The 22375-nt window shown below is 38.3% G+C and overlaps 2 protein-coding genes across 2 annotated transcripts; both read right to left on the bottom strand.

Moving 5' to 3' along the window:
- Positions 1 to 17856: 17856 nt before the first annotated feature.
- Positions 17857 to 21934, bottom strand: LOC115978311 (uncharacterized protein At2g29880-like). Its single transcript, XM_031100330.1, has 3 exons — positions 21891 to 21934; positions 18731 to 19082; positions 17857 to 18566 (listed from the first exon to the last, which is right to left on the bottom strand). Exons 2-3 carry the CDS (start codon positions 19073 to 19075, stop codon positions 18045 to 18047), a joined length of 867 nt encoding a protein of 288 aa, XP_030956190.1. The 5' UTR covers positions 19076 to 19082; positions 21891 to 21934; the 3' UTR covers positions 17857 to 18044.
- Positions 19335 to 20573, bottom strand: LOC115978312 (protein ANTAGONIST OF LIKE HETEROCHROMATIN PROTEIN 1-like). Its single transcript, XM_031100331.1, has 2 exons — positions 20122 to 20573; positions 19335 to 20034 (listed from the first exon to the last, which is right to left on the bottom strand). The coding sequence occupies exons 1-2, from the start codon at positions 20515 to 20517 to the stop codon at positions 19741 to 19743; spliced, it is 690 nt and encodes a 229-aa protein (XP_030956191.1). The 5' UTR covers positions 20518 to 20573; the 3' UTR covers positions 19335 to 19740.
- Positions 21935 to 22375: the final 441 nt, after the last annotated feature.

Below are 22375 nucleotides of genomic sequence, written 5' to 3'. Positions count from 1 at the left end.
ACACTATCTGCAATAAAAGTAAGCACAGCATCACATAGCTATGAAAAAAAACTCTGTACATATTTTGTAATATTACCAATTACATCACATTTGGTTCAAAATTAATTTTATCCACCATGCTGATATCTTCTAGACTTCATCCTTGAAAACTTTTGTTCATATTCATTGTTCATAAATGAATAAATCAGTTAGATTTATCATGGTATGGGGGCAGGAAAAATTGAATCCAAACATCACATATTAAGTCTAAAAGGGATTTTATTGAACATGTGGAGTGCAATAAAAACAAATATGTAGAACAGTGCAAATTTTCATCTACATTCAAAGAAACCCAAAAATTCAAATCGGGTCCAATTTAGTAACACCATAGACACAACAACAAGCAGCGAAACACATATTGCAGAATAACCCCATCATTGAATTTTTTGAGTCTTACAGTGGTAGGAGGACGGCTTGATGGTGGTAGTGGCCTTCAGATTTTTCTCTCTCTCTGCTAGGCCAAAAAACTCGTTGACCCTCAAAGAGGTAGACTTTTCATGAGTTGGAGCTCAAGAGATGGTTGACTTCATTCTCTTCCAAGGATTGGGCATACATCAAGCAATTCCTCGGAGATGCCACTTCACTATTTCGCACTCCTCTAGATTGGCACTTACTAGAGGCCATAGTCACTTTTTGGGATCCCACTTTAAGGTACACCATCGAGGATGTGGACTTAGTCCCTACTTTGGAGGAGCACGATCGCTTTCTTTCTCTTCCTACCTTTGTGAGTTGGGTTTATCAACCACCAACTCGATCTCACTTTCGCAAGCGATTGGCGAAGCTATTAGGCCTGAAGACTCCTGTAGTGGATGTTCTAACCCGATATGGAAGCATTTTAGGAGGTAGCATCCCCTGGGATTTTTTGATCTGTTGATTTGGCCTAGTTGAGTGCCCTGTTGCTTACCAAGAAGATTTTGTGGATTTGGGGGAGCATTGGACCTTCTACCGATGCCAGGTCTTCATGGTGGCCTTCTTTGGCTCAGTGTTATTCCCTTCTCAACCAAGTTCTATCATCTTTGCAGTTCTACCCCTAGTGAGTACTCTATCTCATAGCACTTCCTTTATCCCTTCTCTCCTCTTTAAGACTATTCAATCTCTTTCTTTGTGCCGTGAGATAGGTTGTGGTAGGCTTGGCTGTTGTGTGCATTTGTTACAACTTTGGTTTTATAGTCATCTGAGTGTGATATCTAGGGCATAACCCCCGAGGTTCTTAAGGAGGAATAGAGTTAAGATCACTGTAGCCCTTGATCTTCCTTTTACTGGGGATACCACTGCTTGGTTGAGGTATTTGTTTGGCTTGGGTCCCACTGACTAGGTATGGTGACTCAAGTGGGGAGTTACTAAGTGGCAGGGTTGGACCCACTGTGTTGGTTTACTTGGCATCCCTTTGGTAGGCATCTGGGGTTGTACAGGGTACTATCTAGGTATGGCCATGAGGCAATTTGGGCGTACCCAGCATGTTCCTCAACTCAGCAATCTTTCTGTCATCACTTGCGAGTATGGACTCCAAGATATTGACATAGTCGTCATAGATTACACTTCTGATTTCTGGAAGAAGCGCAAGTTGACTACTAATTACCTATTTGTCCCGGAGATGATTATGAGTGATCTACCGTCGTGTTTAGGTAGCGGAGAGCTACTAGGGATCTATGTTTCGTCATTGACCTGTCGGTTTTGGATCCACTTGACCTTTGCCTTCTAGCTAATATATTGAAGGATTACGCACTAGGGTTTAAGGTCAGAGTTGAAAGTACTCTTAGGGACCTGAAAGAGTGCCTGACAAAGGCTATCAGAGATGGATTGCTCTAAGGAGGCTTTTGATGCCATTGTAGAGGACTTTGATGAGATAGGGAGGACATACGAAGCTAAGCTAAGCCATGAGGCTACTGTAGGCAAGATCCTACATTCACTTTACTTTGAGACCTGAGTATGAAACAACTAATAAGCCTAGTGAGCCATAGTTGGCATTTCATTGTCTCCAGGTTGAGGTAGCTAAGAAGGAGGAGGCATTGAGAGTTGCCACTGTTGAGATTAGCACATTACAGGTTCTGCTTGATATAAAGAGGCATAGTTGCACCTCAAGTCCCAGTGTGGAAAGGGAGCTGGTTCATCTTCAACATTCCTATAGTAGGCTTAACGAGATTGCTAGAGATCTGGGCTTTGATGCTGCAGGGTTACTTCATACCTATTCCTCAAATGATCCGATTCTTCTCACCGAATTTGGGGCACTATTCAAGGCAGTGTTAGACCATTTGGGCCATGTTTGACTTGCTGGAGTCTTTTCTGTTTCTTTTCCTTTCTGCACATGAGCTATGTAGTTAGTATTCCACCATGTATGGGAAGGGCTATCATAAATTACTAGGCGATTACGTACGGCCTTCCAATTTTGGGTTTTTTTTTTTAACATAGTCTAGTTTGTAAGGCATGCTTAAAAATGGAAAAAAGGTGGAAACAAAGATGTTTACGCATATATTGATTATTTAGAGATATTTTTGTTTATGAGATTTGTGTTTGGAAGCATAATGATGAATGCATGAAAGGATTGGAAAGGAATAAAACAGGCATGTTTAATGAATATGTGCCCAAATGCATTGAGAATGCAAGATCATACAAATAAAATGATAAATGTAAGTCTATGCATATCAATATCTCAGGTTCCAAAGGATACATACTGTTTTAGATGGATCTTTCCCATTCCCATTAGGGTACACCTTCCATTGGCGTGTGCCATAGCATCTTCAAACAAACCACAAAAGGGCCATGCACGTTGCAAAGATAGAGTAACCCAAGAGGATCCATCATTTCTTTCCTTAATCTTGATCACAAACTGAAGCAAATTCAACTGACTGAATTTCTTTTAAAATGTGACCAGCCCTGAGTTGACTGCCTACATACCTCCGCGAGGAAAGATCAGATCATCACATAGTTCAACTGACTTTACAAATTTTGATTGCCTTAATTTTTGCCTAGACCGCCATTTCGGGTTTTCAATCTAGCAATCTCCTTCGCATTTTTTCTTTTGCTCTCCTTTTGCGTAGACCGCCCTTTCGGGTTTTCAATCTACCTTTTCATATTTTTGTAATTTTTTGCTTGTTTTGTTTTGTTTTGTTTTTGTCAAGTAATGTTGAAAAAGAGGTTGCACTTGGAGGCTCCCTCATGCAAAGTACTATATGACAGCATCAGAATTAGTGGGCATATTGAAATTGTGCCCATCCATGTTGACTAGAATCAAGGCTCCTCCGAAGATGGCCTTCTTCATCACATACGAGCCCTCATAGGTTAGACAAACTTTCCTCTGTGGTTTTAAGACTAGGTCACCTTCTTCAAAGACTTTAGGTCTAACCTTCTTGTAAAATGCTCGCTTGACACGATGCTAGTACAACTATCCATGGCATATTGCAGTCATGTGCTTCTCGTCTATCATGTTCAGTTGCTAATATTGGGAACGGGCCCATTCAGCTTATGGCAGCTCTGTCTGTGATAAGATCTTGAGAGAAGGGATCTCTACCTCTGCGGGGAGGACATCTTCCATGTCGTAGACCAAGGAATACAGGGTTGCACCCATGGAAGTACGAACAGAAATGCAATAGGCACACAAGGCCAATGGTAAGAACTCATGTCAATCCATATAGGTGTCTGTCATCTTTACCGATATCTTCTTTATGTTTTTGTTGGCTACTTCCACTGCGCCATTCATCTAGGGGCAGTAGGGAATTGAATTCCGGTATTCAATCTTGAACTATTGGCAAAGTTGCTTGATCATTTTCCCATTCAAATTCTTTTCGTTATTTGTAATGAGCTCTCCTAGCATGCTGTAGTGACAAATGATGTTCTGTTTCAAGAATCAGGCCACCACAGCTTGGGTGACGCTTTTGTAGGAGGCGACCTCAACCCACTTAGTGAAGTAATCGATGGTCACCAAAATATACTTATGCCCATTTGAGGCTTTCGGAATCACAGGTTAGATGACATCCATTCCCCAGGATATAAAAATAAAATAAAATAAAATAAAATAAAATAAGACTCATGGCGCTACTAGAGAGTACAGAGGTTGGGGAGGAACATTTTTCCTATTCTGATAGACTAGGCAACAGTGGCACATCCTCACATGCTTAATGCAGTCACTTTCCATGGTGAGCCAATAGTAGTCAGCTCTCATAATTTTTTGGGCTAACAAGGGTCCACTAGCATGGGCTCTAAGTAGGCCCTCATGCATCTTTTCCATCCAATGGTTAACCTCGAGGGCATCTATGCATCGTAGCAAAGTTGTGTAATGGTTCCTCTTATGTATGACTTCCCCACTCAAGAAAAATTGGCACACCATGCACCTGATGAATTTCTTCTCACTATTTTTGGCCCCAGGTAGGTATTCACCATCTTTGATATAAGCCTTGATATCATGGTACCATGGCTTCCCATCGATTTCAACTTCAACGTTCATGCATTCTTCTATAGTCATGTAGTAGGCTAGCACTCCGCAAACCTCTATGCACAATTGTCGCATCTCATCACCTTCTACCAACTTAACCATGCTTTCTAAGGTGGCTATAGCATTTGCAAACTGATTGTGTGATCGGGGAAAATAAGCAAAGGTAATGTTCAAGAACTTTGGGATTAAGCATCTAATGCATTTTTGATACAGAATTAACTTGGTGTCTCGGACTTGCCACTTTCCCTTTATTTGGGAGATGCTCAGATCATATGTGCCAAACTCCAAGGCGACTTGTAAGCCCACTATGCATGCCTCGTACTCTGTGACATTGTTTGTACAATCAAAATTTAGCTTGACTGAAAAAAGGATTTGCTTGGCCTTTAGGAATACCAAGTCTACTCCTACTCCATTTCCAGTGCTATTAACAGCTCCATTGAAATAAAGCTTCCTACGCCACGATTCTACATTGTTGGGTTCTGGCTCCATGGCCAAAACATCCTCATCTAGGAAGAGGGATTCTGAGAAATTTGAATCATTTAATGGTTGATCCGCTAGGTAATCGACTATGGCCTAGCCCTTAATGGCCTTTCACACCACAAACACAATATCGAACTCGGATAGCATTTGACAACGGGAGATCTTCCTTGTAAGGGAAGGTTTTTCAAAGATGTACTTGATGGGGTCCATGCGGGAAATCAACCGCCTGGTGAAGTAGAGCATGTACTGCCGCTACTTACATGAGGCCTATGCTAGGGTGCAACATTTCTTTTCAATGGCGATGTAATTGATCTCACATCTGGTGACTTCTTACTCAGGTAGTAAATCACCTTCTCTTTTTGATTGAGTTCATTTAGCTGGCCTTACATGCAACCCATGGATGTCTCTTGCATCGCTAGGTAGAGAATCAACGGATATCTCGATGTTGGGGAAACTAGGATAGGAGGGTTCAATAAATACCGCTTAATCCTATCAAAGGCCATTTGACACTCATCTGTCCATTCTATATTTGTATCCTTCTTCAAAAGCTTGAACAAGGGATCGCATGTAGGGGTCAACAGTGCTATGAAGCGAGCTATATAATTAATCCTTCCTAAAAAGCTTCGAACTTGCTTCTTCGTTTTTGGTGCAAGCATGTCCCTGATGGCCTGGACTTTTGCTGGGTCCACTTCAATTCCTCTTTGGCTAATTATGAAGTCGAACAATTTCCCTAAACTGGCTTTGAAGATGCACTTGTTAAGGTTAAGTCTCAACCTGTACTTGACAAGGCACTTGAATAGCTTTCTCAAATCTACTAAATGATCTCTAAGAGTGCATGACTTAGCAATCATATTGTACATATAGACTTTGATCTCCTTATGCATGATATCATGGAACAGGGTTACCATGGCTCGTTGGTAGGTCACACTGGCATTCTTCAAGCCAAATGGTATGACATTGTAGGCAAAAGTTCCCCAGTGGGTGGTGAATACTATCTTGGCTTTGTCCTCTTCAGCCATTTTGATCTGATTATAACCCGAGCACCCATCCATAAAGGAGAAGAACATGTTGGTCACGGTGTTATTAATCAGGGTATCAATATATGGCAAGTGAAAATTATCCTTCGGGCTAGTCCAATTCAAATCTCTATAATCAATGCATATGCATACTTTCCCATCCTTCTTTGGCATGGGAACAATGTTTGCAACCCAATCAAAGAAGGTTATAGTGGTAAGAAAACCGACACTAAACTACTTTTCTAATTCTTCTTTGATTTTTATGATAGTCTTGGACTTCATCTTTCGGAGAGCTTGCCGCACTAGGGGCATTCGGATTTAACTGGAATCTTATGGACAATAATCTCTATATCTAGTCCGGGCATATCTTGATAAGACTAGGCAAAGATTTCCTTCAATTCCTTCAATAAAGCTATGAGCTCATCTTTCATGTCCTTGGGAAAGTTTACCCCGATCTTGATAGGTTTTTCCTTCTCGGCTTCCTCAAGTAGGTTTATCACCTCTATCTCTTCTATATTGGGCTTGGACCCTTCACTATCTCTGTTCAGAGCTTGTAGGATGTCTCGAGGTAAGTTTGGGACCTCTTCCAATCCTTCAACATCATGATCCAAATCTATTATCTCATTCACCTCATCCACACCCTTGTTATGGCAAAGGGACGATGTACCCACTTGGGAATTAGAACAGACCCTATAAAGCGGAACATATACATAGAAACATAAGATAATTTGCACACACATATTCATAGGAAAGAAAATAAAGAGAGATGCAAGAATTTTCCTGAATAATACACTGAATATTTCATTATAGGATTATGGGTAGGGGGAAAAAAAATTTCATGCCTAATAATTATAAAAAGGGAAATACACTTTTTTGTTGTTTCTGGGAAAAAAAACTGGGGAAATGAACAGGGAATACAAAGAAAGCAAGAAATAACATAAGCATGCAAAAAAAAACTAAATATGCTATTCCAACCCTCTTGGGTGATTAGGAGGCCCAATCACTCATTGATGGAATACTCCTTACTTAGTCAATGCAACCATAAAGCAAGGCTCGATGGTCCAAAGGCCTGCCATCTCGCTTGGCATCCTTGGTCGGATAGTAAAAGTCGGGTCATTTTCAGAAGATGTGATAGCATTCACAGAGAACTCTTCGGGACAAAGCCGAATAATGCAAGCTAGATCTTGGGCTAATCTCAATTGTTAGCTTAATTTCGCCTTGCACTTCATGACACATGCCGTCAAAGGCTTTGATAATCATAGTGCTAGGCCGAATAAGCGACATAGCCACTTTCAGGCACTCAAGAATGGCCATTAGGCAGATATTGGAGGTTGATCCATTGTCGATTAATACCCTCATGACAATCATGTCTTCACACTTGACCACAATATGCATAGCCAAAGTATGATCTCTTCCTTTTGAAGGCAACTCGTCATCTGAAAAGGAAACTCAGTTGGTGGCTAACAACAATGATACCATACCCTCAAAGGAGGAGTCTGTAATGCCAGTAGGAACATGCGTTTCCTTCAATACCTTTAATAGAGCCTTACGATGAACCTCAGAAGATAGCAACAGGGCTAAAATAGAAATCTGAGCTGGAGATTTGTTTAACTGCTAAATCACACTATAATCGGCCTTACGAATGGTTTTCAAGAATTCCTCAACTTCTCCATTGGTGACCCTATTCCTAGCTGGCTCAGCCGTGCCCTTGCCAAAGTCACATCGTATTTCCATGGGACACGATGGCTATCTTTGTAAGGGAAAGGCTCTAGCATACGGATAAGCAAGCCTTCTCGAGTTTGAAGATTTGGCGCTAGGGAGAACATCCTTAAACCAATAATGACTGGACTGGGTAGAGCAGTGTAGGAGCCTTTTCTGTGTGATATGGTATGTTGGGCTGCCTCCTGCGGTAATGGGCTAGGCTGCCTCCTGCGGTGATGGGCCCTAGTGTTTCTAAGTAAGGGAGTTGGGGCCGGTCCAATTGTAACTCAACTTGGGCCGGTTTGTGCACAAACTTATGCCTTGTCTGCCAGAAGCAAGTTTACGACAAGCAGAACTGTTGCAAACAAATTACGGCAGGCGGAACTGCTGTAGACGAGTTATGGCAGGCAGATATAATAATAACTAAACAAAGTATTTTGACTTATTTAAATAAACAGCTATGTATTCCCTGCTAATAAAGCATGATTATAGTCATAATGATATCAATCACAGAGAAGAATGAAGAAAATAATACTGGCTAATTTAAATTGTCATAAATTAAGTTTTAGTCTTAGTCTGCTGCGGCAAAGCCAAAAAGGAGAGAACGCCTCTTCTCAATGCAAATAACCTCCATAGGAAAAGAATCATGCCATGGAGATTAAAGGCTTTGAAGGAGTCAGCCCTGAATGGTTGTTACCCAAAAGAAAGAATCCTTGTTTGCGTTTTAGAAGAAGGTAAGATTTGAAGGGAGAGAGAGAGAAATCGATCTATGGGTGCATGCCCTATTGAACCAACTCTCGTTTTTCTTAGTTTTCTTTTCTTTTCTTTTCTGTTTTCTTTCTTATCTTTTTCTTTTCTTCTTACTCTGTTTTTTTTCCTTTTACTCTCCAAAATATGCTCTGTTTTCGATCCCCCTTTACAGGGCACTGCAAGAGCCTTTTTATAGTGCCTGCCGTGACCATGGTTTTACTGTTTTGCCCCTTAACCGCCTCTGTCTGGTCTAGGCGTACTTGCCGACCACCAGAGGTGTGTGCCACTCACCCTTGCCAGACAGAGGCAGGTTTCAGTTCTCCCCCTGCCGTAGCACTTCTTTCCTGCCACAGTGTAAATGCTTTCTCTCTCTACTCTCAGAGCATGCACCAATGGTTCCCCCTCAAACTTGCCTCTTTTGGGTGGTCTATCATCCCAGCAGGATGTAGCTCCCGAAAGAGGCTTGGGTAGGAGCCGTAAATAGATCTTTTCCCCTCTCCCCACCACCAAACCACACCCCCTTTACCTCTTACCTCTGGCTCATGGCCCCACCATGTCCTATATTGGCTGGGTACAGGCTGGTGGTGCGTGGGCCTTGCGCGTGCTTCCCTTTCAAATTTGTCCAAGAGTCTGCCTGCTGCTCATGCATCTGCCGTGACCTGGAGACTCTCCGTCTGTGTTTTCCTGGCCTTTCATGTGGGCTTTCCTTTGGTTTTTCGCTCCATTTAGGAGCTGGGCCTCGTATGATAATGGGCTTCACATTTCCTTTGCCCACTTTTGATGTTCTTTACTGCCTGCCACGTTGAACTGTTATTCCTGCCATAATAACTTAATCTTGCTAGACCTCCGGCTAGCCGTTTATCCCTTTTCTCAGTGGCCTATTATGGGCACTGTTTTGCTTTTACTCATGGGCTCCTATGTCCCTTTGGGCTTTTCCTTTGGACATCCGTGGTCCAATTGCTTTCCTTGGGCTTCCTCGGCCCGTTTGCTAATTCCACACTCTCATGGGCTTTTTACTAACTTCATTGGACTTCCCCGGCCCAATAACCTTATCCTTATCTTTGGAGTTCATGCGCCTACCATAAACTCTTTACTCTCTTAGTTTACAATTGCCTTAGGCCTGCGGCGGCCCTTTCTCACTTTTCTACCTCATACTCTGCCCATGGGATGCTACTTCTTTCTTTCCTGGCTTCTTTGAGCCCGCTTGCCTTCTTAAGACCCATTTATTCATTTGTTGGGCCTGTGATCCATTTTTCCTGCCGCTTGGGCCTAATGGGTTCTTTGCTATTTATCTTGTCAATTCTTTGTGGCCCTCATTATTGGGCTTTTCTGTCTGTTGGGCTTCCACAAATGGCCCTCAACAAGCAGCTTCTAAATCTTTTGGGCCAGGAGCCCCAGATATTCCTTGGATAGGTTTTGGCAAAATAAAGGATCAAAACCTCGAATGGTGAGAACTATAGGGGTTCCCTTCTAGAAAAATCCTAGAGATGGCTCAGCGATCCCAGGCAAAGATAAGATCAAAGGAATAAAACCCTCAATGGCTAGCATGGTTTATTCCTTCTTTGGAGCTAGCACTACTAAATCCACAGGCGATTCTTAATCTTTTCGATAACAACTGAAGTCAAAGGAGCTGGCATCCTCATCCCTGGAGGAATCTTACAAAGGTGCTCTTGTAAGTACTCATCCTAGTCTTTCCTTAATCCTACTGAGATAGCGTTGTGGCTAGTTCTCATTTGGGTACTTGGAAGGCATAGGCTAGTTGCCATGCAATCATTACTCTGTACGACCTCTCTTTTGATCTAGATAATGTCACAGTCAACTCAACTCTGAACTTGTGCCCTGAGCACTCTACATTCGAATAGTGCATGTTGGTCCTCATTGTCACAGAATGAGTAGATTTTTCAGTCAAATCCTGGGGCTCCTATGTTCTCTAGAACAATGTGACTTTCTCGGGCTAAAGCCCACAACATGGCTTTCCAAGGAATGAGGGGGATGAGAAGTTTGGTTCCACTGTAGAGATAGCGTTCACGTTCCCTTCTGGATGAGGAGGCAAGGGATTGGTGATGACATTCGGCCCAGCCATGTTGTCAAACTATATTAGATTGTTGTCAATGAGATCTTGGATTTGATATCTCAACTGCACACACTCTTCCAAGGTATGCCCTTTAGCCCCGAAATGGTACTCACATTTCTTAGACAAATCACAACCGGGCAGAAGTGGATCGTCTCTAGGTTTTGCAAATAATGGAGTCACTAGCTTCTTCTTCAACAGATTGGCAAAGCTCTGCCATAGGCATGGGTAAAAGTGGGAATTTCCATGGTTCCCCCTTGGGATATCGGGGTTGATCGAGCCTTCCCCTCTAATTGAATGCTCGGTAAGGTGCCTAGGCTGGCAGAACTTGTTGCTGATAAAATCGAGCATTTGGGGTTGTATAAGCAGAAACAACACCCCTTGGTCCTTCAGGCGTTTTGTCGATCATGTGAACATCAACTTCCTTTCCTTTGCGGCTGGTTGCCTTTTTCACCTGCTATTCTATCATAGAATTCAAAGCCTCGAGATCGACTATTTTCTTGCTCCTAATACCTTCATCAATACACTCAGGCTTACGAAGTGAGTGACTTGGGCACTAATCATCTTCTCGTGGTAAGGAGGCTTAAGGTTATCGATGAACCACTTGATCATTTCGTCTTCCATTATGGGAGGAAGCACTTGTACAGCTAACACGAGCCACCTTTAGGCATACTCGCGGAAAGATTCTCCCCTTTTCTTTTCTATCCTCTAAAGAACTATGTGGTTGGGAGCTATCTCCATATTGAACCCTTAATACTCCAAAAATGCATTGGTCTTCATAGGGTGCTATCTTCCTATAGAACATGCGTAGAAAGGCGTAAGGATCTCTAGTACCATCACACTTGACAAACTCAGGTGCCCTGAATTTGGGAGGCATAATGACCTCAAGGAAATTGGTCAGGCTATCCAAATCGACACTTCCTCGGGGATTGGAGCCTTCTATGTTACAGATTTTTTCAGCCAGGGTCTCCACTTGACTTTTGACCTAACCATAACCAGACTCTAAGGTCTTATCCTTAGGAGGATTCAATTCTTGGTCACCCTTTTGTGGGACGAATGGCGGTGTGGCTTGGCCTTGATTTGGATTTGGCAGTGGTCGAGCCTCATTTTCAAACTAGGGTGCAAAACCCTTTAAAGTAGGATTAGACAAATCTCAGCTCCCTCCTACGACTAGCTGTTGTTGCATCATGCACATCATTTCGGTCATCTGCTCTTTCAAGAGAGTGATCTTGTGAATGTTTTCCACGATGGGGGTGTAGACACTTGATTTTCAGTCTCTCACAAAGGTAAAGGACCACTAATAGACATTTCTTTAGCATGAGACATAGTGATGATAGGATTACGATGTAATGGTAACTTGGATTATTTCCTTTAAGCAATCTTTTCTCTTCATAATCCTAGAATGGAAAATTATGGGACAAGAAAGAAATGGGTACATTTGAAAATTTGACAATCTGGAAACATAAAACAAACATGAAGTTAGTTTAGGTTCTTACTTATTTGAAATGCGCCTATCATTTTCAAAAATATTGGCTTGGCCCTTGAGAGGGGTTTTTATTATGGTGAGTTTCTATAGTGATGCGAAATTAATGCACAAGCTTGGCAAGTAGCTGGAACTTTCATATCATGCTTGAAATTGTGGGATGGACCCGTCTCTTTTGATTACAAAGAAAGCAATGCTTTTACAAACTTTGGCTTTTTACAATGCCCCCAAAACATGGGCTATAAACAATGGCTCCGACAATGGGCCTTTTACAATATAAGAAAATTCAAATTTACAATGAAGAGGCTTCATTCTGGGTGGCCTTACCTTCTCGGAGAAGATCTTCAACTCTTGGAAATGTCCTCCTATTGGCAAAACATGGTTTGTATCGCATACAAAACATATGCAACAAAAAATTAACGGATCTACTTCATTCGCAATTAATAACATGTACTATGTAAATTTCAGAATTTAAGAACAAGAGAGTGTACCTTGGTGCAGTGAAATTCAAAAAAAAAAAAAAGATTAGAAGTACTTGGGAACACTTTTAATCTTCACTCCAATTCTACTTGTGCCCAAGAAGTGTGGTCTCTCAATTAGTTTATATGTATGTGTTCGAGAATAAAAGAGTGGCTTACACTCACATACACACCATTTCATTCTCTTATTAAAATTTTGAATGTTTCTCTCCTTAAATATAACTAATTATCTAATTGGATTAGCCTTTTGGGCCATTCCAATTAGGCTTTTGTATGTGGCTTGGAGTGGGACCAAAAGGGAACAAATAAAACACTAGCTCCAATGGGTTTTGGGCCTTTTTGCCAACTCTTGACAAGTTCAAAATTACCATTAATTATATTTAATACTACTATATAAATATAATTGCACTCTAGGCCTTATTAATAAATTATATCCCAAGAATTTATTATACATTCAACCCATTCATTAAAATATTTACAGTAATACAAAGTCATGAAAGTTGACTGCCACTTTGAAGATTACTACATCTTAATCCTTGAGTAACCAGTTTAATCCTTTAAGTTATTCATCATATATTTATGAAATCCAATTTCATAAATATATACTTTGGTAATTCCTTACTAAAGTGGTTAGGCCTAACACTCTGAATAACCAAACTCATTAAACTTATCTCAAGGGAATATTTTATATCTCTATTAAGAGATTATGAATTCTATCTTGAGAATATATGTTCCTTCAACACTAAATATGGCTGCCTAACATACTGAGGTTTTGATCGTGACTTTAGATCTCACTCCTGATATATTAAAGCAACATACACCTCATGATCAAGTTCATTATTCTCTTAGGAGTAAGAGTTGATGTAAATAAAAGTCGTGAGATTTATTATTCATTTGACAGTCGTTAGTAGAATAATAAATCTCACAGTAGTCCAGTTCAATATGTCTTAACACTTAAAACATATCAACATATCAACTAGAAGTCTCCACTTCCATGATCAAGACAAATCATCTTAGTTGATATGTTATAGTCTTCACATATGAAATGCCCAATTTCATCACCAACCACGAACTAAAATTCTGAGTTTAAAAAGAACTTGTAACTTATATCTTCTGTGACTAAATCACATACTATGCATCTTATGAACTATATGATAATGTCCAAATATTCATGTTATCATTATTTTAGATAATAATAAAATAACTTTATTAACCATAACATAATATCATACATAACATCATACAATAAGATTTAAAGGGCATATATCCTAACGCCTCCTTGGTGCGAAGTTCCGGCTACTTGCCACAAATTTTGTCTGTACGCATTTACATGACGAAGCCATTAATGTATGCATGCATTCCCTTGTAGGGTTGGAAACCCTTAGGGATCGAGTATGACCTAATGTGCAAGCAACGAGGTTGCTTTTCCCTAGGGGTTAATCAAAGATGCTATGTAAATAGGATGGGTAGAACCTGGAGTAGAGCACAACTCTTTGACGCAAGCAAAACGGCAAACCTGCAAACGGAAATTGGACACTTTCCCCTTAACTCATTTTGAAAAAAATCCTAAGAAGGATATCCTACCCTAGGCTTTGAGGGTCATTTAACATTGGCTCTTCCTAGTCCTCATGAGATTTGTCTTAGTCTAGTCCAACTAAATGAGACACGACTTAACTAGTAAGTTGGTCCTATTCTTAGGGGGGACCTGGATCATCTAATCATTCCCTTTATAGAAGTTGTGGGATAGAGCGGATCAAGAGGGCCTTTTCAACATAGTCCTGTCCACCCATGGACCTAAGAAAAGCCTACAATTCGGCATCTAGTAACTATCTAAGGTATACGCATCTAGCATTCGCCTTTAACGTTGAGTTCAAGTTCGATCCAATATAAGGGGAGATGTCATAAACAGATAAAGGTGTAGCAGAAATTAAATCTACTACCCTAGGTTCGCATATGTGAAGGAAAGCTGTAAAGCATGCTTAGGAAAGCAGGAAGCTTCACATATATGAAAATGCTTCAAAGCCGGTTTTTGGAAAACCATTTGAAAACATTTTTGGAAAATATTTTTTATTTTTGAAAATAGTATTACTAGGATATAGTAAAAGTATTTTTCAAAAGCAAAGCCCCATAGGCTAATGCCAATTTCAACATTTTTGAAAGCCAATGTCCAATGATTAAGATCTTATCAAAAGTTCTAAAGGCTAAACTCTCTAACTGTCCTTAGCAGAGTCGCTAGTCTATCAATGCCTCGCAGTGGTTCGACCACCTATCGTTGCAACGCTCACGCGGGCCCCTATGAAATTTCAAGCCCAGGAGCATGGGTTGTACCTCTGGTGTGTGACTGGAAAACGAGTCAATTTTAATTGAGTTACCAAAGGTAAGTGAAGTCTCCACCAATCATTAGGTTAATTATAAGGTGTGATTGTCACCTAACTCTATTTGATTTTATTACCAATCCTAGGCTAAGAAAAATGTTGTTTTTCCTAATATAATATGGATGGATAAAAAATCTTGATTCTTGAGTTCGAAAATCTAGTTACATGTGGGGAAAGTGTTAGGCTCCCACAACACCTGTCCAAGGATAGTCATTTGTTTTGGTAAAATCTTAATTTAAGGATATTGGCAATTAAAAATCGAGCTATTGGCATTAGCTTAGCTTTCGGGGCTTTAATTGAATTGGGCTTTGAGGTTTGGTTTTGGAAAGGTTGTGGTCTCGATTGATGCTTCCCTAGTGCATTTGGGATCGTTGCTGAATGCTACGATGAAAATCCAGGAGCATTTCGCCTTTCGTGGAAAAAATCTGGCAGTGCTTCACCTTAGGTGCGTCATAGCACAGAAAACACTATTCTCACCAAGCCTTCCTCACCAAGCCTTCGTCGTGAGAATACAGCAAGGGGGATGCCCCATTTTCATGGAGAAAATCCAGCAGAGTTTCGCATTAGGTGCGCTATGGTGCTGACAAGGTTTCATGCTTGTGTATGCGGCGTGTGCCAACATACTCGTGCTAGGATGAGCCAGAGCCCCTTAAAGCATCAAGCATATTGATGTGTGTCACGTACAGGGGGAAACTGATGTGACTTGATGACATGGATTAGGATATGTAGACACTCAATTTTGCACTCATGATTTAATCAAGGAGAATGACTTGAATGACCATCCATGTACCTCAAAAATCATGATTGCATAACATGCATCAACTTGTCTTTGCATTACATGCATTAATTCATTCATTGCATATCATAAAAATGATCTTGAGATTCTAACGGTTGCAATGGTGTTTCCGTTTTCAAATTAGACCATTGGATTAAAAGATATCACATGATCAAGTTTGCACAGTCAACATGCATTGTGTCTAGCTAGAATCGACCACACATGATTAGTTTAAATTAATTCTGATTGGTTAAATAATTAAAATTGATTAAATAATTTTGTGATTGGTTGATAATTAGTGTTTAAAAAATGGATGCATGCATGGGAATAAAAGGGATGATTGGATAACAATAAAATTGTGGATAGTTTGAACCTTCTCTAGATTTATTTTAGGGTATTTATCTTCAAGATAATTATTCTTAAATATCTTGAATTATCCAAAAATGAGATAAAAAAAAATCATAGACGAAGGATGAAAACGTGTCTAGGTACAAGGACCAGCCAAAAAACCCTAGAAGAGGAGTCCAAATGGCACCCGAACACGAAAGAGTGTTCGGAGCCATAGGGCAAATTCGGCACTTTTGGAGTGTCGAATAGCACTCTAAAAGGGCCAAATTTTCATGTGATCGGCTTTGGCCCAACAGCCTTCGGGTGACGATAAGGCACACCCTTTTTGACCTTTTCGTAAAAGGATGCGTTCGGATTCAAACCCTAATCGTCCGTACCTATATTTTTAGAGTCTTTTGGCCTCTATAAATAGAGACTAAACCTCATAATTCAACACCTTTTTTTTACGCTCTGAGAGGCATATGTTTTAGGCTCTCAAATTGCTCATATTTTCTGATCCTCTCTTTGAGTGTTACTACTTAAATTAGGGATTTTAGTTTTCAAAGAGAATTGAACAAATTTCTTTGAACCCTAAAACATCCTCTCAAGAATGAAGAGTGCTCATGCAAGAGGTTGTTTCCTTTACCCTATCTTTCTTGTGTTTTTTATATAGATGAATGTTTTTATCCATAACATGAATGGTTCATCATTGTTTTGTTTAAAGCATGATTGTTTTTATGTGATTATTATAATCTCTTTCTTGAATGTCAATAATCTGCATGTGAACAATTATTTTTCTCAAAATAAAAACATATCTGCATCTTTATAAGACGTAGATCTAACTTTTTCTCAAAATAAAAACAAATCTGCATCTTTATAAGATGTAAATCTAACTTTTTCTCAATACAAAAAAAGATCTGCATCTTTACAAGATGGAGATCTGGCTTTTTTTCAAAATAAAAATAGATCTACATCTTTATAAGATGTAGATCTGACTTTTTCTCAATACAAAAATAGATCTGCATCTTTACAAGATGTAGATCTAAATTTTTCTCAAAATAAAAATGGATCTGCATTTTCATTAGATGCAAATCTGAATTTTTCTCAATTAAAAACTGATTTGTATCTCTCTTAGATATAGATATGATTTTTCTTTAATACATGTAGATTTAAAATAAAGAAAAAGATTAAACATGATTGTGTTTGTGTTTATTTTTTTAATTCATGTTGCATAAATTTAAATTATGAGTGAAACTCTCTTCTTAAAAAATCTTTTTTTAAAACATATAAAAAACAGATCTGATTTTTCTATCATTAAAAACCTTTTTTTTTTATCATCACAAAATAGATCTGGATTTTTATCATCAAAAACCACTTTTTCTACATACTACTAAACAGATCTGGTATTTTGACAAATCAAAATCAATTTTTTTTACCAATCAAAACAGATCTGAATTTTTTTTTAAAACAAAAGAAGAGAATTCATTCATAACGCTCTGTTTGTTTCAGCATTAATGTTTTCTGGAAAATAGGTCATTTTTCAGAGAACATTTTTTGGAAAACTATCTCATTTTCCAATGTTTGGTAACGACTTTGAAAATGGGCTTGAGAATGTTTTCTAGTGTTTGGTATGTACAAACATTTTTTGGAAAACTATCTTATTTTTTTGGAAAACTATCTCATTACAGCTTTACCACTGCAATTTGTGTGGCTCTGGAACTCTAAGCATCAATACCAAGTGAATAGAAATACGAATAGTGGCAAAAGGTGCTTAACTTTTACCATCCCACACCTTTGTAGCAGATAGCTTTCTAAGCTTCCTATCATGATTAAGCATGGCACTTACACTATTAACCACCAAAATTATGCAATCAATATCCACTAGTAACAATAGCAAACCAATCATTCCATATTAAAATAATTTTTAGCCAACAAAAGGACTAAAAGTTGCTTCCAAATCCACATGCCCATGAAACAAAAGGACTAAAAGTTGCAAACCAATACCCATTATAATGATCTCAAAACCTACAAACTAGATGCCAAATAGTCTGATAAATACCAAAATGCCAAATTGTCCAAATAGAAAAGCATAAATTCTAACAAAAATGCACCTACATAATCAAAATTGGCTTAAATAGTTGTCAAAGAAGTTCTGCAGCCATTGTCTACGGAGCTTGTCATTTTTCAACATGAATGACCTTGCTTGTTTTTCATCCCCATTCAAATGGTCAAATGCAGACGCAAGCATATTTTCTTCAAATCCATCCATCTTCATAACTTCTTCATAAAGACTACCAAAATTTAGCTGATTTTTAGAAATCTTTTCTATTGCAGAAGCAACCTTACCAAGTTGTATGGACAAATCTTGGTAAACAGCATCTTCAATCATAGTAGCATGACTTCGTTTCCTGTGAGACCTTGTTTCATTTGAGGCCACATGTGAGGGATCAACTTGCTTCTTTTTGGATATGTCATCAACATCAGCATCAACAAGCGGAGGTGAGTCATCCAATGCTTCTACACCTATATCACCTACTCCCTTGGAAAAACCTCCTGTAGCCATATCCTTACCCACAACCAAAGCCATCTCATCAAACATCTCAATTTTCTTGTTTAGAAATTGTGCATGATTTGGATGTGCCTGTGTAAAGAAAGGAAAAGAAACAATTAAAAAAAAAAGAAAAGAAAGGAATAGAGCCAAAAACTAATATGAGAGCAATAAGAATAATGAAAAATTTTAAACTTTACAATGATACAGACTAAAAAGTTTCTACCTATAAAATAAAAATAATAAAAGTTTCTTACCTCGACTTCTTCATCATACACTGTCCTATCACAGGTGATCATTTTCAAATCATCATTCCATCCAAACCCACTTTTCTTATTACGAAGTAATGCAATTGTATTCCAATTGGTTTTAAGTGTTTTAAAGCGATGTTCCACATGCTTTGGAGTACATTCAGTCATAAATTTCTCAGTAATTGCTTCAGCTACTTTAGCATATGATGCATGTTTAAATGTGTTGGATTGCTTGTTTCCATGAAGAGCCTCATCTGCAAGTATCTCAAGTAATAAATTCTGCATTGGTTGTGACCACCTGAAGTTGGTCTTGGTGTCCTTGACCTTCTGAGTATCCTTTTTATTTCCCATTGCAATTCTATTACAATGATATTCACAAGAAAAATGAGACAAAATGAAAGAAGAATATAAATAATATTCAATACAAAATATGAACTGGGGTTGTGCATGCCAAACAAAAATAATTGTAACATAAAAGTCTTGATAATATGAAACCAAAAAAAAATCCATTACACAACCAACTAATATAAAGAGTATGAAATCACTCCATAGCATTATAATCCTCCCACATACTACGACAGATATTATCTCGTATTTGAACCCATTCTCTATTTTCTTCTTGGACTTCCCTTTGTGATTGTTGGACTCTTCTACTTGTACTGTCATTTGCAAGTGGACTACCACGAAGCCCATTGTTCATAATTGAGTCTAAAGGGTCAACTCCTATGATATGATTGTGAATTATGCAACAAGCTAAGACTACATCCACTTGTGTTGGGAATGACCAAAAAGGTTCTGCATCTAACACACGGAAACGTTTCTTCAAAACCCCAAAACAACGCTCAATGCTAGTGCGTAAAGAAGAATGGCGAAGATTGAATAATTCTTTGTCATTTCTTGGTGGGTTATCACTAAACTCTTTCAAATGGTAACGAACACCACGATAAGGGGATATAATTCCTTTCCGAACTCCATAACCAGCATCACCAAGATAATATTTACCTACACGTTCATAATCAGAAGGAAAAAAAATCACTCCAAAAGCTATTATCCATAATAAAATCACTTTCTATTCCTATAATACCTTCAGGAATTTTTAATCCTCTTGGCCTAGAGAGTGCATCATTTAAGACACGTGAATCATGGGCACTTCCTTCCCAACCAGCTAATACATAAGTGAATTTTAAGCCAAAGGTAGCAGCAGCGAGGACATTTTGTGTTGTTCCATCCTTTCTGCCGCGAAACCTTCCTTGTATTTGAATTGGAACAGATGCACGAACATGAGTTCCATCAATAGCTCCCACACAATCCTAATTACGACCAATATAAGTTACATTTATCTTATATCTTTATATGTATATAAAAAAAAGAGGAAAATAAAAGCCTATGGAATTTACCTTAAAATAGGAGTTAAACCTGCTGCTATTTCTTATCTCCAAGGGTGTATCTTTGTCAGGCTCTCTAATCATGTGTTTGTATAATTGCAAAATAGCTCTAAGGACATGCCTAAAGTATCGGTGCACTATCTCAACTGATCTATAAAACCTCCCACCAACAACTCGAAACCTCACATCATGTCCAATAGTGTGTAAAAAAATTAACACTTGTTCTTTAATGGACATATGAATGGTCTCTTGAAGTAGATTATTCTCACTCAAAATTTTGCATAGCGCATAAAAAGCAATAGGTCTCATCCTTATATGATGGAGACAACGCATATCACCTCTACAAAGAATATCATTCATATATGTCTCTCTTTCATACTCTCGATTAACATGAGGTTCTCTAGGCATAATTCTTCTAGATCTTAGTCCTTTCAAAAGAACAACACCCAAAGCAATAACAGATGTAGCTGCCCCCATTATGGCAGCAGGAAGTGATGGGTTATCCATCTATATTTCCCAAAAAAAAAAAAAATGATGAGTATGAATTAAATGTGTACTTAAAGAAAGCATTCATATATATAGGTACATCGAGAAATCACTTCATAAAAAAAATGAACACTTTAAGTTTGATGAGACAAAACTATAAGGTAACAACATCATCACTCCATAAATACTAGAAACCAATGGCGGCTCTAGGAATTTTTTCTAGGGAGGTCATTGAGAAACTTAAATTAAACAGTCGTTTAATTTAGAAAAAAAAAATTGAATATATTGAATTATTGAAAACAAAAACACACAAATACATAAAATTTTACAATTTTTTTCTATGAGTTTTTATATTTTAAAATCATCTCATTATAGTTCTATTATCAGTTCTCATTATCTATTGTCAATATAAGTATGACCATGTTATTTTGTTAAATTTGTATAATATTTTTGTTTTTATGCAATTGTGGTTATATATTTGTCATTTTTTTATAAAAATATTTTAAACTAAATAAAAAAAAAAAAAACTCAATTCCACTTACACTATATAACTATTAACTCACACAACCACACTCATCCTTTCATAAATAATACAATAAGTTGTTGTTTGATTGTGAGATAAACTGATATGGGATCAGAATGTGTAAGATTTAAAACAAAGTGTGCAAAAATAATTTTAAAAGTATTAAATTAGTAAAGCAATATTATATATATATATATATATATACATTTTTTTTTTCAGTCAGGGGGTTCATTTGAACCCCCTGAAATGTATGTGCAGCCGCCCCTGCTAGTAGAAACAATAACTATTGAGTTTGTTATTAGAGGCTAAAAATTGACAAGGTAATAGATGGTGAAGGAGGGACGTTTGCCCTTAAAAACACTCTATTTCTGGACCACGTTTTGACTAGCTTACAAACACTCTGTTTCTGGACCGAGAAACAGAGCATTGCTCCTAACGAAAACAACAACAACAACAAAAAAACTCTTTAATAATTTTAATTCCCTAGACATTGAGAGAGGATTCTAATATGACTAACATGAAAATATATATAGATAAAACCTCCTCTTCTATATCTCTATCATGGCCGGACACATAGGCCTGAATATATAGAAAAGATACGTGCCAATAGCCAACTAGTCATTAAATCACAGGTTTATTTCCAACGTGATTTCTGATGTTTTTGTATACAAAACGTTTGACAATAATTACAGTGACGTATAATTGAATAATGGCTACCATTGAAGATCTGGATAGTAAACCGTGTGAGCATAATTGAAATCAAGAACCTTACCGTGGGAATACTGCAAGGAAGAGTTGTTGACCGTGAGAGACAGATAGAGAGAGATCTGTGAAAATTGAAAAGAGGAGAGACCAGAGGGGGAGAGACAGTGAGAATATGAGAGGAGTGAAAAAGCAAAGAGAAGGGAGAAAACTGAGAACTTATTGTGAGACTGTGAGACAGAGGCGCCAAAATAGTTGTTTCCCGCGGCTACAGAGGGTAAAGAAAAAAATAATATTTATAGGAGATGTGATGTGTGAGAGAGAGATTGTTTTCCAAAAAAAAAAAATTTAAAAACATCCCATAGAAAATAAGCCTTGTTTTTATTAGGGTTTTCCATTAACTAAAGATTATTTTCTGTTGACTAATTTTTTTTTTTTTTATGCTACCAAACACTGGAAAATGTGGAAAACTATCTATATAGATAGTTTTTCGGTGAAACAAACAGAGCATAAATAAATTTGAGTGATTTAGTTTTTAATTCACATGTTCAACAT

This window comes from Quercus lobata, chromosome 2, assembly GCF_001633185.2.
Source record: "Quercus lobata isolate SW786 chromosome 2, ValleyOak3.0 Primary Assembly, whole genome shotgun sequence".
NCBI lineage: Eukaryota > Viridiplantae > Streptophyta > Magnoliopsida > Fagales > Fagaceae > Quercus > Quercus lobata.
The sequence above is the reverse complement of the archived record's forward strand: the minus strand, read 5'-3'. Positions and strand labels throughout refer to the sequence as shown.